The sequence below is a fragment of the Sinocyclocheilus rhinocerous genome, unplaced genomic scaffold, assembly GCF_001515625.1.
Source record: "Sinocyclocheilus rhinocerous isolate Xijiao unplaced genomic scaffold, SAMN03320098_v1.1 scaffold64, whole genome shotgun sequence".
Taxonomy (NCBI): domain Eukaryota; kingdom Metazoa; phylum Chordata; class Actinopteri; order Cypriniformes; family Cyprinidae; genus Sinocyclocheilus; species Sinocyclocheilus rhinocerous.
The window spans coordinates 151,708-166,784 of NW_015659929.1; the positions used below are offsets into that span (position 1 = coordinate 151,708).

Genomic DNA, 15,077 nt, shown 5'->3' on the forward strand with positions numbered 1-15,077 from the left:
AAAAAAAAACTAAATTTCAATATCGTGATAACACCGCATACCGCAATAAAAGCATTAGCAATTAACCGCAACATGAAAATTTGATACCGGCATATCCCTAGTCAAGACAAAGGATTGCAATGAGAGAATATGGCCTCAATCAGCTGGTGCTTTTGACTTCTCCATTCATTTTCGGTATTTATGACCTCATTTGCGTAATTCCCATCAGCCACCAGCCTCGCCTAAATCTCCAATTATATATGCATCTCGGTGCTGCCCAACGAGTTGCGTTCCCTAGGTGGTTAATATTTCCTTAATGATGCATGTGATTTTCTGTTTGACTGTGGAGAACATGGGGAAGTATACACAGCTTTTCAGCATGTCAGTTTAGTGCTCTTGGCGTGTGTGTGTGTGGGTTTGGTCTAGAGATCCATCAGTACGTGACCCACTGTGTTGTTAATGATTTAATGAGTGGTGGGGATGAGGCCTAGGGCATGTTGTCTTCTCCGTGGTGACTTCATAAACGACTGCAGAGGGGCGACCGTGGCTCGGCTCGGCTCAGGCAGGTGCCAAGCACCGCTAGCCTCTCCTGCAATGCAGAGACAAAGCAGTTTAACACTGGGGTTTAGGCTTTTGTAATCTGCGTGCTAAGTTTGCCAGTTTTGTGCAGTGCACTAAGGCAGAATACAGCCCAAGCACGTGCTAAATGCTGATGTGTGCGCAATACTAGACAGTTAGTCATGCGTTTTTCCTCCAAATGTCTCACTTAGACACGTTTCTGCTAAAGCCTGTAATGTATTCATCTGTCTGTGTTCAAATGGCCTCTTTTCAGAGAACAATGCAGATGTAATTTTTATAGCTTAGGCTCATTTAGTCTCTGAAATGTGTGACTGTACTTGAAGAGGGAATTTTTATGTTCTTTTTGTGGGGAGTTTTATGTGTCCTGGTTTAACTAGTGTTTGTAGATTGTTGTAAGTCAATATTAAAGTTAAAAAGATCTAATCATACCAGAATTTATACAGTATAGTAATATGAAATGCACAGATTGGTAAAAATACCCTTCTTGGCGTTGTACTGACAAACACAATCAGTCTTAAGTGAATGTAAACAGCACAAATGATTGGATTTGATAAAATATTGGATCTGTGAATTAGGCCTTGCAGTGTAAATGCGACCCAGTAGATATGCTGTGTTATGTCATTAATATTAATCCAGTAAGAATATTGACAAAAAAACAAAAACAAACAACCACTTGCTCCTTTTGCCCGGATAACTTCAGTAGCTTTAATAGGCAATCTAAAATCGAACATGAACACATGCTTAAAGGGGGATACAATAAAATGTAAAGGTAATTTTAATCACTGACCAGCTTCACAGTCAAACATCATTTAATTGATTGAATATAAATAAATATATATACACTGATTTTAGAAAAAAATGTGAACACTTGGGAAATTGGCTGTATTTCTTTATTAAGGTGTTTTACCACCATTTGCCTCTTGATACAGCTTCCAGCCTTCTTAGAATAGATGCATACAACTTTTGAATACTCTACAGTGGAATGTTGTTAATCAGAACATCTTCCAGATGAGTTTAAGAGATGTTGAAGGAGGGAATCTGCTTCTCTTCAAAACTATGCATAATGTATTACATAATATTCAAGTCAGGTGATTGTCAGGTGGTTTGTGTGGCCAGGGCAGATATTGAAGTTCATTTTGGTGCTCCAGCTGTCCAGATTTTATGATCACCATATTTTTTTTTCTCACATTTTAGCATTGTTCTGTGTGATTAATGTTTTAGTAATAGCAGCTCTTTCTTGAATATTGGCTTTGTGAAGCTCTCTGTGGTCGGTTTCTTCAAGGTGAAAATTTAAGTTTGCAGTCACTTTTGCTGCAGTAGTTCTGTGTTGTTTGGACAAAATCCTTCTGAGTGTTCAATGGTCTCTATCATTCACTTTGAGTTTTCAGACACTTTTCTTCTTCGCTGATGTCTTGCCATGCTTTGTGTACCCATAATTGTGACCGTTGTTCTCGAAACACCAAACAGTTGGGCGGTTATAGTTACAGACGCTCCTGCTATTTGCCTTTTTTGGAAATCTGACAGGTTCCCCTTTCACTGAGCGCTTGTACAGTACTAACCACAACGGAACAGTTTATTCTACACTAATATACAAACTAGAGAATTTAGACAACCAAAAATATTAATAAAAAAAGAAACATTATTTCAATTAAATAATGTTTAAATGATACCATTTATAATCAATGAAAAATATTGCATTCTTGCTTGAGTCTTGCGAAAGTCTAGACCTCAGTCAGTAGACCGCTTCCTGCAAACAGCAAACACATTCAATAAGTTAGGTTGTGCCAGCTCTGCCATCTGAGTTTGAGGTGATGGATTCTTTGAGAACAGAACTCACGATTAGGGCTGGGTATCGAGTTCGATACTTTTTAGGCACCGACCGAATTGCCTCGATACCATCGAGTATCAAAACACGTCTTGTCGTTCAGTACCAAATTTCGATACCTAAGGGGTTAATCTCATCAGCGTCAGTGAGCCAATAAGCCTGCAGCACTGTTCAGGAACCGGTATCGAAGTAAAGGTATCGGTATCGGTATCGATATCGAAAAAATTTTAACCATACCCAGCCCTACTCACGATGCATAAATTAGTATGCGCAAAATGTAGGACTGTTTGTGTCACACGCGAGGCGTAGTGCCATAAATCATGTGAATACGTGTGTATAGCCTACAGATCTTGTGTGATGTCCTCTTTCATAGCTGCATTTTTCTGAAGAAAACTGCTGTCTGCGACTTCAAGGAGATTCATAGTCCTCTCCACAGCTTTTAGGGCAAGCATGCAGTATTAATGAGTCTTGATGGTCGCCTAGATTAGTAGCATCAACTAGTTCATCTAGATGTCAGGACACCCTAATTTCACAGGGCCTTTTGTTGAGTCGATGTTCAAGCAACCTACCAATGATTTATTTTTGAAAATCTGTACTTTTGCACATCCATATCATGCAGAGGGAAAGCCCACAGCACCGTTCTGAAGTGACTATTTATTGTTCTCCGTTTCGTGCTACGAGGTTTACTTTGAGTTAGCATGTTTCCAGCTGGCACAGAAAGAAAATGCTACAAACGCTCCCGACTGACTGATTCCAGCTCGATTCCTGCTGCTTTTCCTGCTCTACCTGGGATTAAACTTTTAATAGATGAGAAGATGCCAAGCGCAAGTGGGAAATCACACGAATTTGGTTCTGTGCAGTCCACCAGGAATGCACGTAAGCCCTTGACATAAAACAGAAGACCTAGAAACAAAAGACTAACTGCGCGTTCACACCGCCGCCGTCGAGAGCGTCAAAAATCGCACTGGCCGCCCTGCCAACAACACTGTAGAACGATTTGTGGATACTCTGACGTAGATCGAATGCTTATCTTGTATTTAAAGGGGCCGCAAAGCAAACAAGCTTGTTGATCTTGTGCAGACTGCTATTATACTATTATTTATTATATCATTAGATTATTACTACTATAACATTAAAGCACATCAGCAACTCACCAGGAACACCAACAATCTCAGACACCTTGGTGCACGCATAATTTTTTTAATTTATGTCCCTGTTCGCAAACAGGGACACGTCGTAGATTATTGGGAAACCCGCCACAGCAATAATCAACCTCTCCTCCATTTTGCTTGGGAACTAATGTGGCCGGAACCAAAGTTTACAGGACTGCGTTCTCTGGAATCCTCTCAAGCGGTGGACTTCTACGTTCCGATTGGTTGCCGCCGAACAGCGTCATAACTCATTACCATAAAGTTGACCTGATTTTAACTCTCCTCGATGCCCTCACCGTCCAAGACGCGTCGCGCCGCTGCTCGACGCTGGCTCACATTGAAAATGAATGACTTCCGGCCACTTTGACGCTCTCGACGGCGGCGGGGTGAACGCACGGTAAGGAGTCAGAAAAGAAATGGAAGATGGAGTTTAACAGGAAGAAAAAGTGGAATGAAAGTCATAGCATAGCTAGCAGTGATGGGTAAGCTGCTTATACCTTGACAGCAATAAATACAGACAAGACACACTTTTGAAAATATAGCAACCCTTCAAGCTAAAATTAATTTTATTTTACTGTATTTATACGTTTTTATTTTATTTGTAATTGTATAATTTTGCCAGAAAAAGTTTTTGAATTTTTATGTTAATGTAAAACATCTTGTGTAATATAACTTGTTTGTTTGCTGGGTAAAGTATAAAAATATACTACTACTACTTTTTTAATTTTTAACAATTATTTTGTATTTTTTATATTTTACTTAATTGTACATCCCATTTGTCAGTCAGCAATATTTGTTTGGCACATAAGCAATGTATAATTAAGTTATTAAATGCGTCAAAATGTACTGATACATTTTCCTATTTAAAGGCACAATATGTAAGATTTTTTTTATTAAAATATCCAAAAACCACTAGAACGGTGTTATATATTTTGCTGACTTGTGTAATTACATTATCCTAAATTTTTCGAAGAATGTATAAATCCAGAGAAATAAGCTATTTTAACTAGTGACACGGACCGTGTCCATAGTGTCATTGTGTCGCCTGCCAATTATGTCATAACCCCTCGATTTCCGGTTTCCTGGTCGTTTCGCTTCGACGGCTTTCAGCCTCACCCTGCTTCATTCTACTATGTTAATAAATCATTAGCTCATCCATGAACATGATTTCTGCCCGAGTCCCGTCGGATTGCATCGGCTGTGGGGATGAAGACGACACCTCCCATGATTCCACACTCAGTTACAGCGTCATCAAACTACGTGCCCTCTAGCGGCGAAAATTACATATTGTGCCTTTAATTAATATTTATATTATTGGTGAATTTTTTTATGTAATGTTTAGTATATTTTAAAAATCAATTCAAAATAATGACATTTTCTCATGCGATTAATTGCTTGAAATAGTAGCCGTTTACTGAAAAAGCTGCTCTGATTTGAAAATTGCTGAGCTGAAGTGTTGCTACTGAAAAATGTTAAGTTAGTGGCATTGCAGTTTTTTTTAGTCTGTTACTTTCCTCCACCGATACCGACCCTGTCCTTGCCACACTAACTCAGAGAGTGCCGTGCACCATGAGTCTCTGCAGCATTAAAATGGTGCAAGAGTCTTGTGTGTCTGAGAAACAGGGATCACTCCTCTCCCTCGGCATCACCACTACAGCCATTCATCAAAGTGCTGTGACTCGGTAAATATTCATCAGCCACTTACAGTGACTGACAGCAAGCACAGCACACAGCAAACACCAAATTACAAGCAGAGCGGAGATAGAGGACTGCAGGAGGGAGGCAGAGAGTTGGTGAGAAAGGAGACGTGCTGATGGAAATAAGCTGTTGAAATGTCTGTGCAGTTATTCATTAAGAGATCATGAGAGACAGACAGACACTAGTGTGCCCTTGAGAGCTGAATGTACGTGACTTGAGTGCCGATGTGTTATTTGGACCTGAGCACCTGTACATGGACTGTGATTGTATGTGTGTGTTAGTTATAGTGTGAAAAGTGCACATGGCAGCACCTGGCCTTCAAACTTTCTTTCAAAGTGCAGGCGGACTCTGTTTAGATTGCAGAAAAATAAATTATTCAGTTGGTACAAGAAGTTTTTAAAGGTAACATCTTTTGGGGCCTAAGAATTGCCCTTAGACATGCAGTAAAATGTCTTGTATTGGGTACATGGTGATATTTAGTTGTTTTTCCATTTAATACTTTTCTGTTTTATTTACTGTATCATTTATTTTGTTAATTTTTTACTTTTAGACAAATTTAAGAGCTAAAGTCACGAAACATCTGGTCATAGAGAAATAATCTTGTAATGCTTAGTTTGAGGATGTCATTAAATGCCATAGCGATTTATCTTGACCTTAAAAGTACTATGTCATTAATTGTGGGTCACAGTCCTGCAGTGTGTCTGTTCTGACAGCTGTCTAGTAAAGAACCATGTAGACTGCTTTTGCCCAGCCACATCTGACTCCAGGCTTTAGACCGTTATCATTAGTGCAAGGACTTACTTGGGTTTGTGCTGCAGTATTTCAGTTTCACGTGTAAATTAGGACAACAGACTGGCCATCAACTGGTAACTTAAAATGGACAGTCTACACTGTCAGTCATGAAAATCTTAGTTATGATGTATATCTTACAGTCTGACTTAAAAGACCATTGATGTTCTACTGTCTGCCTTTGGTTTTACCCAAGATGCCTCTTTGGGTTTTGTGTACAATCTAACAAGCAACAGTCAAGGACAGAAAAAAAAACAAAAGTGTGCACCCAACTTTATAAAAACTTGCACACCAGCTAATGGAGAGTCATGGTCATTAATTCTGTTTTTCTGTAGATTTATTTTTTATTATTCTTTGTTATTTGCTCTGCTGCAGAGTCATTATTAGTACCTTTTTTCTGTTTTTTACTACATATCTACGACTGTTCGAAAGTTTAGGGTCAACAAAATGTATTTATTTTATTTATTGTTTTGCTTTTGTTCAGCAAGGATTCATTAAATTGATCAAAAGTGACAGCCAGGACTTTTACATTGTTACAAAATGTCTTTCACATAAATGCTGTTCTTTTGAACCTTCTGTTCATTAAAAATACTTACAGGTGTATCATGCTTTCCACTAAAATACTAAAAAATAAATGTTTCTTGAGCAGCAAATCAGCATATTAAAATGATTTCTGAAGGATCATGTGACACTAAAAACTGGAGTAATGGCTCCTGAAAATTCACCTTCGCAATTACAGGAATAAATTACATTTTAAAATATATTGAAGTAAACAAAAAAAAAAAAACATTTTTTAAAATCTTACTGTAATGTTTGTGAATGTGTGCATTGTCTGTAGTGCTAATGATTCTGTGCATTATTCGCTGCAATTTAAATGTATAAATTAAGGATCATTCAAACCCTTAACCTTAAGTATAAGCTGTAGCAATTGCAAGCACTGCTAATAATAAGCTTCAGCATTTTACTGTATCAAATCAGAATTCGTAATGTAACTGTAGACCGTGAGCTGTTCATTAGCTTTAATGGTGACCGTGATACTTGATGAGGCAAACATGATTTAATTCCTTCACTAACACACTTAATTGGGGTGAGGATCTAAACATGATTTTCAGTGAACTTTTCCTTTAATATCAGTGCGTGACATTTCACAGCTACGTCTTGGCAAATTGAGGCCGGTAGTATTCAGCAATGTAATTTTAAAATCACAAGCGAAAATTAGAATGGGATTAATACAAGAGGAAAGAATCCTCAGGAAACCGTACAATTCAGATATGTAATTTGTTCCATTTCCAATAAACCAGTCTTCAAAAGAATTCTTCAACCACATCAAATTCACAGTACACACACTCAAGCTTTCCAGTATTGCGTTGTCTCAATATTTATATTCCCAATATGAATCCCGCTACTACTTTCCACTAGCCAAGATCCGCAGAGCCTGTAGTTTCATTTGCAGAACCCACAATTTCAGTCACACTCCAGTGGGTTTGCAATCTGAGCCTGTACGGATAAGTAATGGCTAAGACTGTACAAAATAAAGGTAAATGCAGAAATGATGGAAAAACACAGCCAAAAGCTTCCAGCAAATGTACACGCCCCCAGACAACACACTGCTCGTGTCTGTGGACATGAGCTCAAGTGGGCCAGTCTGACGATTGAAGGTGATCACTTCTGACAGTGCAGCGTTTTATCTGGACAGAATATACAGTATGTTTTGTGTTCTGCTTCAGATGCTTTCTCTTTGTGCTGCTCAGATTTCTCGAGGAGGGGAAATGCAGAAATAAGTTTGTGACCTTAAAAAGTTCATCTAATATCCTGAGCGTTAACTGCACTGGAGCTTGAAATTAATGTTGGATTTTCATTTCAAGAGCATCAGCAAAGTTAAGTGTCTTGGGGAAAAGGCAAGTTGTCCGTCTGAAATAATCGGCAATACCTAACATGCGTGTCGTAATGCGATAAAGAACCTCGGACACCAAAGGCATAGACAGAAAAGACGACAGGCTTTTAAGAAATCATAATGTCATGTCTAGAACTAATTCAAGTGAGCTTTAGAAACAACCAAGCAAATATTTCATCACTACGATGCCTATTACTTGGTAAAAATTGAGCAATAAATTGGAAGAAACAACATTTATAAATAAAACCACTCCTTCAGATGCCATTTTTATTTGTTCCACCAACAAGGATGTTGCAAAAACACTGAATTCAAATGTGTCTTGTTACCTTTCTACCTCCGTGTACTCCCTTGAAGGCAGCATTTTTCAGCAATGGTTTCATCATGCACTGATTTACCGGGAGTGTGATGACTTGACCCTGCAAAATGCTGAAACTTTGCATTTATGGTTACTTGTATCATATGCATCTAAAAAGCATCTAATCACTGCAGCTGTGTTCACCAGCTAAACAATTGACTGTTATCTAGAGTTCAGCATTGCATTTGGCCTCATGACTCATTTGTAGAAATTGCACTGGAAATGTTTTTTTTTTCTTTATGCGCTTGGTCTCAATGCACTTTATGGAGTACAAATTGGCCATCATAAAACATTCCTTGAGAGAGATGCTGCATACAGAATAGAGCCACAAGGCAATTAGGTTTTATGGTGTTTAGTTCAAACCCATGTAGTACGTGCCTTGCAGATACTTAAAGGTGGGGTTAGCAATTTTTCAAAAACGCTTTAGAAAACTGATTCGGGCCGAATAGCAAAACAAACTTGTAGCCAATCAGCAGTAAGGGGCGTGTCTACTCATGATGTGGAGGAGAGAGCGTTCAGTGCACTGGACAGACATTAGCCGAGCCGAGCGACAGAAACATAGAGATGGCGTATAAAAAACAAAAGAGGAAAATGGAATATCGGATCAGCTTTCCAGCGCTGGAGAGAACTCGAGGAGTGGAAGGCCTGCGATCGGACGCCGAGGTTGCTTTGTTTCTTCTCGATAGGTGAGTAACACCGTGTCTGCGCCGCAACAGCTAAAGTCTGTCTAGTACACTGGACGCGACAAAGCGACCGTTGAAAATCATTTGAAATTTGTGTCAATACGTCATGAATAGAACGCAGCAGCAGTTTTCTGTCGGGGATTTGTCGTGTCGTGTCATGCCGCACCGCATCCAGTGTAGACCATAGATATGTATATATTAGGGGTGTAACGGTACGCATATCGTGTACCGAACGGTTCATGGGCAAATTCCAAATGGAAGTGATCATCTCTATCCTCTTTGGACTTTGGAGTGAGCAGGGCACGTGCATTCCATTATGTAGTCGTTTGGAATGCACTTGGCAAAGGAGAGCGATGTAATTTCCTCATCTTCAGCTGGGATGTTCCCGTGAAAACGCAGCACGGTGTCCGTCAGCAGATGTCGCTGTTTTACTGTCATAAATGTCTTTTATTGTTGTTAGCATAACTGTTGCAAATAAACATACATTTTATATTTTAAAAAGTTTTTAAAATATGCTATATAATATATAAAAAACAATATATATAAAACTTTTAAAAATATTAAATGTTTATTTTTTTATTCGCTGATGGACACCGTGCTGCGTTGTCATGGGAACATCCCAGCTGAAGATAATGAGGAAATTACATCGCTCCCCCAAGAGCTTGTAACACTCCAAAGAGAAAGGAAAACTTGAAATCGCATCATATGACCCCTTTAAGTTAAAATTGGAACTGTTTGATTTTAATTGTAGGTCTTTCTGGAGGTCTGATCTCATTTGTACTGTTGTGACGTAATTGCTTGAAGCATAGAAGCAGTATAAAAGTGCTTTAAATAATCTGGTCAGGCAATGTTACAATCTTTAAATAGTTCTTTAGTTTAGCCAGTTTGTATTATGGGATAAAGTTTTTTGTTCCTTTTATTTAGCAAGGACACGTTAAATTGATCAAAAGCAGTGGTAAAGATATTTATAATGTTACAAAAGAATTCTACTTCAAATAAATACGGTTCTTCTGAACTAGCTATTAATCAAAGAATATTGAAAATAAATACATTTTGCAATTATTTTAATATTTGTAATATTTATATTACAGAAAGATTTTTATATTCTCACCAAGGCTGCAAACAAATGCAATTTGTGCATAAATGCAAAATGCGCAATAACTTCTGAAAAATAGTATGGATAAAAAAAGAGAAAAATCTCTCACAATTCTGTCTATATGGTCTAATGTCTCTTTTTCTTTACTCTGTCTTTTCTTTCTACTGTTCTCTCTCGCACACACTTAGCCATGGCAGTTTGTTGATGAGCGCAGCAGATGTTGCAGTCAGGGTCCAGGGAGAATCAGTGGCAGCAGAAATGGTGGGCACTATTAAACTATTAGTTATGGAGAGGGTTTGACTCTCTCCCCCTCTCCATTTCCTTGATAAACCCCCGAGACAACACAGATAGAGGGAGAAAGCCTTCTGACTCATGCCTTTGGCTTAGAGATGCAACAAAGTAAAGATCTCCTTTTTTGTATACATAAGTACCCGCATTCACAAACACGCCTGCATTTAACTAAATAAACCTCTCTACTACTGAGAACCTCTCTGCTGGTTTTCTCTCAAGATGAGACTGAATCCGAAGAATGAAATCATCACACCGGCTGCCACGTCTGCATTCATATTAGAATCGCAATCTGTCGCCAAATGAAATTGGCATGGATGACACAAAGTGAGGGAGCGTGGGATGGAGAGATGGCTTGTAGGAAGCGGAGAGAGGAGCTTGGACTGATTGCCATTGGAATTCCCCAAGTAACTTTGAGTCCAATTTGATTAACACCAGAAAAGTCTGGCATCCAGAAATGCCAGCCTTATGTAAATGACAATCAAGATTCATTCAGTATGATGAGGCCTGATTTCAAGTCCAGTAGAAAGCCAGAGAGTGTGGATTTTACTCAAGATGGGCAGTGTATTTATGGGACTGGAAATGAGGCAGTGAGGGATGAATGTGTAGCCAGTTCTGTGGGTCTTGGGTTGCAACTTATTTTATTTTATTATTTTATTTTATTTCAAAGTGAAGTCATAGATGGGATTCATCTTTAGTGATGGTGCCATAGTCAAATAGGAAGGGACTCACTTTACAGATATATAAAAACACTGAAAATGAAAAGAAAATGGACAGGGTGATAGAGGAAGGCAGTAAAGATATTATACCCTTAAATGACGTAAGAGGAAAGGGATTCAAGTCTTATAAAAAAGAGGGATGAAAAGCAAAAGTATTTGTGGTTCATGAAAGGCTGGGGCCATTTGCGGTGCCTCTGTACAAGCTGAAGCAGCAGTCTGGACAGATTAGAAGAGCTACGAGTCTGAGGGCTGATGGGTATTTTTAGAGTTCCTGACAATAATGATAATGATAACACTGCGGTTCTACAGATTGAGAGAGAGAGAGAGAGTGAAATGCCACACAGCATCTCTCAACAATTTTCCACTCTTGAGATTAGTTTTATTTGTGGGATAACAGTACTCTTGAAATATGAGCTGGAACTTTAAAAGGGTTGTTTAGTCTGTGCCGATAGCTTTGTGCACAGCGTGCCGACATACAGCACCGTTGCGCTATGGGCGTCCCGAGTTCAAATCCCAACTCGAGGACCTCTCCCGATCATACCCCTCTTTCTCTTTCCCACTTCGCTTCCTGTCAGCTCTGATCTGTCTTATCATAATAAAGGCAAAAATGTCAAAAATAAATCTTTAAAAAATAAGTTGATTTGTGGAAAAATTAAATGTTAAACAGAAATACAAAATTATTGTATTAAAGATTTGGGGCCCTATCACACATTCGGTGCAATGCGGCGCCAGGCGCGACAAGTGTTTTTTGCTAGTTTCAGCCCAACGCAGTTATCATTTTCACGTCCTGCGCCACGTTGTTTAAATAGCAAATGCATATGCTCCCATTTGTGTGCTCGTGGGCATGCTGGTCTGAAAACGAGGTGTGTTCAGGCGCATTGTTGGCGCGTTGCTATTTTGAGGCAATTGAAATAGACTGCGCCATTGACCAACTAAAACCTGGTCTAAAGTCAACGCAGTAGTTTTTGTTATTTAAAGAGCTCGTTAGTAATATACGCCTATAGGTGGGTCCACAATGCGCATGCACTCTGCTTATTACACACACAGGGACGCGCAGCAGCACACAAACATGCCAAATATTAAAATTTAAAGGATTACAGTTTAAAAGATTATTATTGTGTAGGCTACATAAATATAAATATGCCTACATGTCATAATGGATAGTCATTGCATGTATCAGAATTAGGCTATCTATTTGCTCGCACACGAGCAGCTCCGTTTCCTCTCTGGAGATGCGTTCAGTCTTTGTGCTTGCAAATTCCGCTGTGTAAATAGCAAATCCGCCATGGCACGAGCGCAACTGGCTCTTAAAGGGAATGGGAGATGAAACTCTGATTGGTTTATTGCACGTTATGCCCAAAACACACCCATTACTCATTAAAAGAATAGGGACAACCCTTTAAGACCATGCGCCGGGTGCGCCGACCGTCTTTCCCGTCGTTAAACTACCAAAAGTGGATTCGGACACGCCCTATGTGCACCTGTGCCTTGCGCTTCAGACCATGCGCTTAGATCGTTAAAATAGGGCCCAAAGTTTCAGCATATTTGCGCTAGCAGCCTTCTGTGCATTCTGATTCATACAGTGCCTTGCGAAAGTATTCATTTTTTTTACATTACATTTTATGTTGCTGCCTTATGATAAACTTCTTTAAATTACTTTTTTTCCACATCAATCTACACTCCATACACCATACTGACAAAGCAAAAACAGAATTGTCACAACTTCGTAAATTTATTAAAAATAAAAAACTGAAATAAGTACATTGCATAAGTATATAACTAAAAAATGCTGCTGAGCTAAATTTCAACTGTCCCAGATATGGGTAGGTATGAATACTTATGCAATGGAATCATTTTAGTTTTTTATTTTTAATAAATTTGCAAAGATGTTAAAAACCAGTTTTTTTGCTTGACAATTATGGTGTATGGAGTGTAAAAACTAATTTAAAGCAGTTTAACATAAGGCAGCAACAAAACAAAATGTAAAAAAATTAAGGGGTATGAATACTTTCGCAATGCACTATAGTAGTGATGTCTGAATCATTCATTTGAATCAGATCTTTTCCAATGAATCAGTTAGTCACAGATCAGTTAGTTCACAAATTATTCATTTCATGGGTTCAACTCACTGACTCAATGTTCATTGAGATTATCAGTATATAGATTAAATGTTAAGTCTTTTATCTCATACTTAGCATCATAATTATTCCTTCAATGTCCTCTGGAAATATAAACAGTTCACTACCATTCAGAGTTTGGTTATCTCTAAGATCTCTAAGATGTTTTTTAAAGGCTTTATATTTTTGTTCATAAATATAGTAAAAAATGTATGCTGTGAAATACTATTACAATTTAAAATATAAAAGTATCTGTTTCAATATATCTTAAAAGGTAATTTATTCCTATAGCGGAAAAGCTGAATTTTAAAATTTTAGTTTTAAAACGGTTTGTGCTGCTTAATATTTTTGTGAAAACAGTGATAGTTTTTTTTCAGGATTGTTTGATGAACAAAGCTCAAAATAACAGCAGTTATTTGAAGAAAAAGAAATGTAGAAAGTGTAAATATTTTGTAATTGAATGCTTCCTTTCTGAATAAAATTAATTCCCTTCAAAAAAGAAAAAAATCTTACTTGACCCCCAAACTTTTAATTGAGCCATAGTGTTGCGTTTGGTCTGTTTTCCTTCTTGTGCTCTGCTCTCTATATTGCTTGCATCAGACTGGCCCGATTATGTAACTATAAGTTTGTCTACTTTTTAATTACTGTGGTGCATATGTATTCAGTAAATGTTAATATCTACATCCTCTCCGCAGGTAGTTCCCAGATGGGGGCCACTATAGTAGACGCCCTGGATACCCTTTACATAATGGGCCTCCACGATGAGTTTAAGGATGGCCAGGAGTGGATCGAGCAAAACTTGGATTTCAGTGTGGTAAGTGGCCAAGACTCGGACATGAACACACATACACACTGTAGCGTCTGGACCAATCAAACACACAATTTTTCATTTGATTTAACAAATCAGTTCTTCATTAGATTAACAAATCGCCACAGTCCCCTCACCCAATAAACTGGATGCCAGGATGTCTGCAAATGACACCAAACCATGGCAACCCTGACACCAGATACTTTTACGACCTCATGGAATGTGAGCAGGGAAAAGCACTGTCTTTTCATAAGGAAAATCCCCAAGGCACAGTAGGAATGCACACACACATGCTTACCAACAACACTTGTCTTTGTCGGTTTGGAGGCAAAGCGCGTCTGTTTTTGTTTGCAGACACAGTTATATCTCAGGACTCCTGTTATTTCACAGTGGTAAGCTGTATACTTTGGCAGCCAGCTGACACAGCTGTATTAACAGTCATTCAACACCCCGTGACCCCTCAAAGACTTCAGTCCTCAGCGTGTGTGCATCTTTCAGGTTTTGATCAGATTGTGGTGGCACTCTGTGGAAAACGTGTTGAGTTGATGTGACACATCACCGTATCCAGGAGACAAGACTGGCGCCATGGAAACAATGTGAACCGCTCTGCCTCCGGAATTAGCCGGTGATGTTGAGGAAAAAATGGCAGACAAAAGAGACGTCAGAGAATGGAGCGGGGGCCGGCGAGTGGCCCCAGGGGCCTAGGCTTGCCGTGATAGACGGTGCTGACGGTGGTACCGGTGTTAAGCCGCAACACCGGTTACGTCACTTGCCCACCGCAGCACCGACCCCCACCGTCGTTTAGATTTTTTATAGTAATAAAAATCATTTAGTTCAGTAAAAGAACAGACACTACAATTAAAAACTGAACGCGGCTGCTCAATGCAGCATGCCGAACGACAGTCACATCACAGATCAGATTTCATTCATCCAGTGAGGAGAGTGAGTCGAGCTGACTGACAAGAAGAGTGGGGTGAGACAGACAAGACGATGGTGGATGATTTAGTTTCGAAACGAGATGCAAAAGCGCCTGTTTGGCAATATTTTGGATTTTGAAAAGCCTGTTGACTTTTGCCGTTTATCTAAGGTGATTTTG

At 39.0% G+C, this 15,077-nt stretch overlaps 1 protein-coding gene across 3 annotated transcripts in view; it reads left to right on the forward strand.

Annotated features, from left to right (window-relative positions):
* Positions 1 to 15,077, forward strand: part of LOC107724469 (mannosyl-oligosaccharide 1,2-alpha-mannosidase IB-like) — a 118,728-nt gene that overhangs the window by 71,420 nt on the left and 32,231 nt on the right. For 2 of the 3 annotated variants that reach the window (XM_016533427.1, XM_016533429.1), the window contains one exon: positions 13,873 to 13,987. In XM_016533427.1, the coding sequence (XP_016388913.1) occupies positions 13,873 to 13,987 (115 nt within the window). Of the gene's footprint in view, positions 1 to 13,868; positions 13,988 to 15,077 lie in introns of all 3 variants that reach the window. The other variant, XM_016533428.1, reaches the window with a different exon arrangement.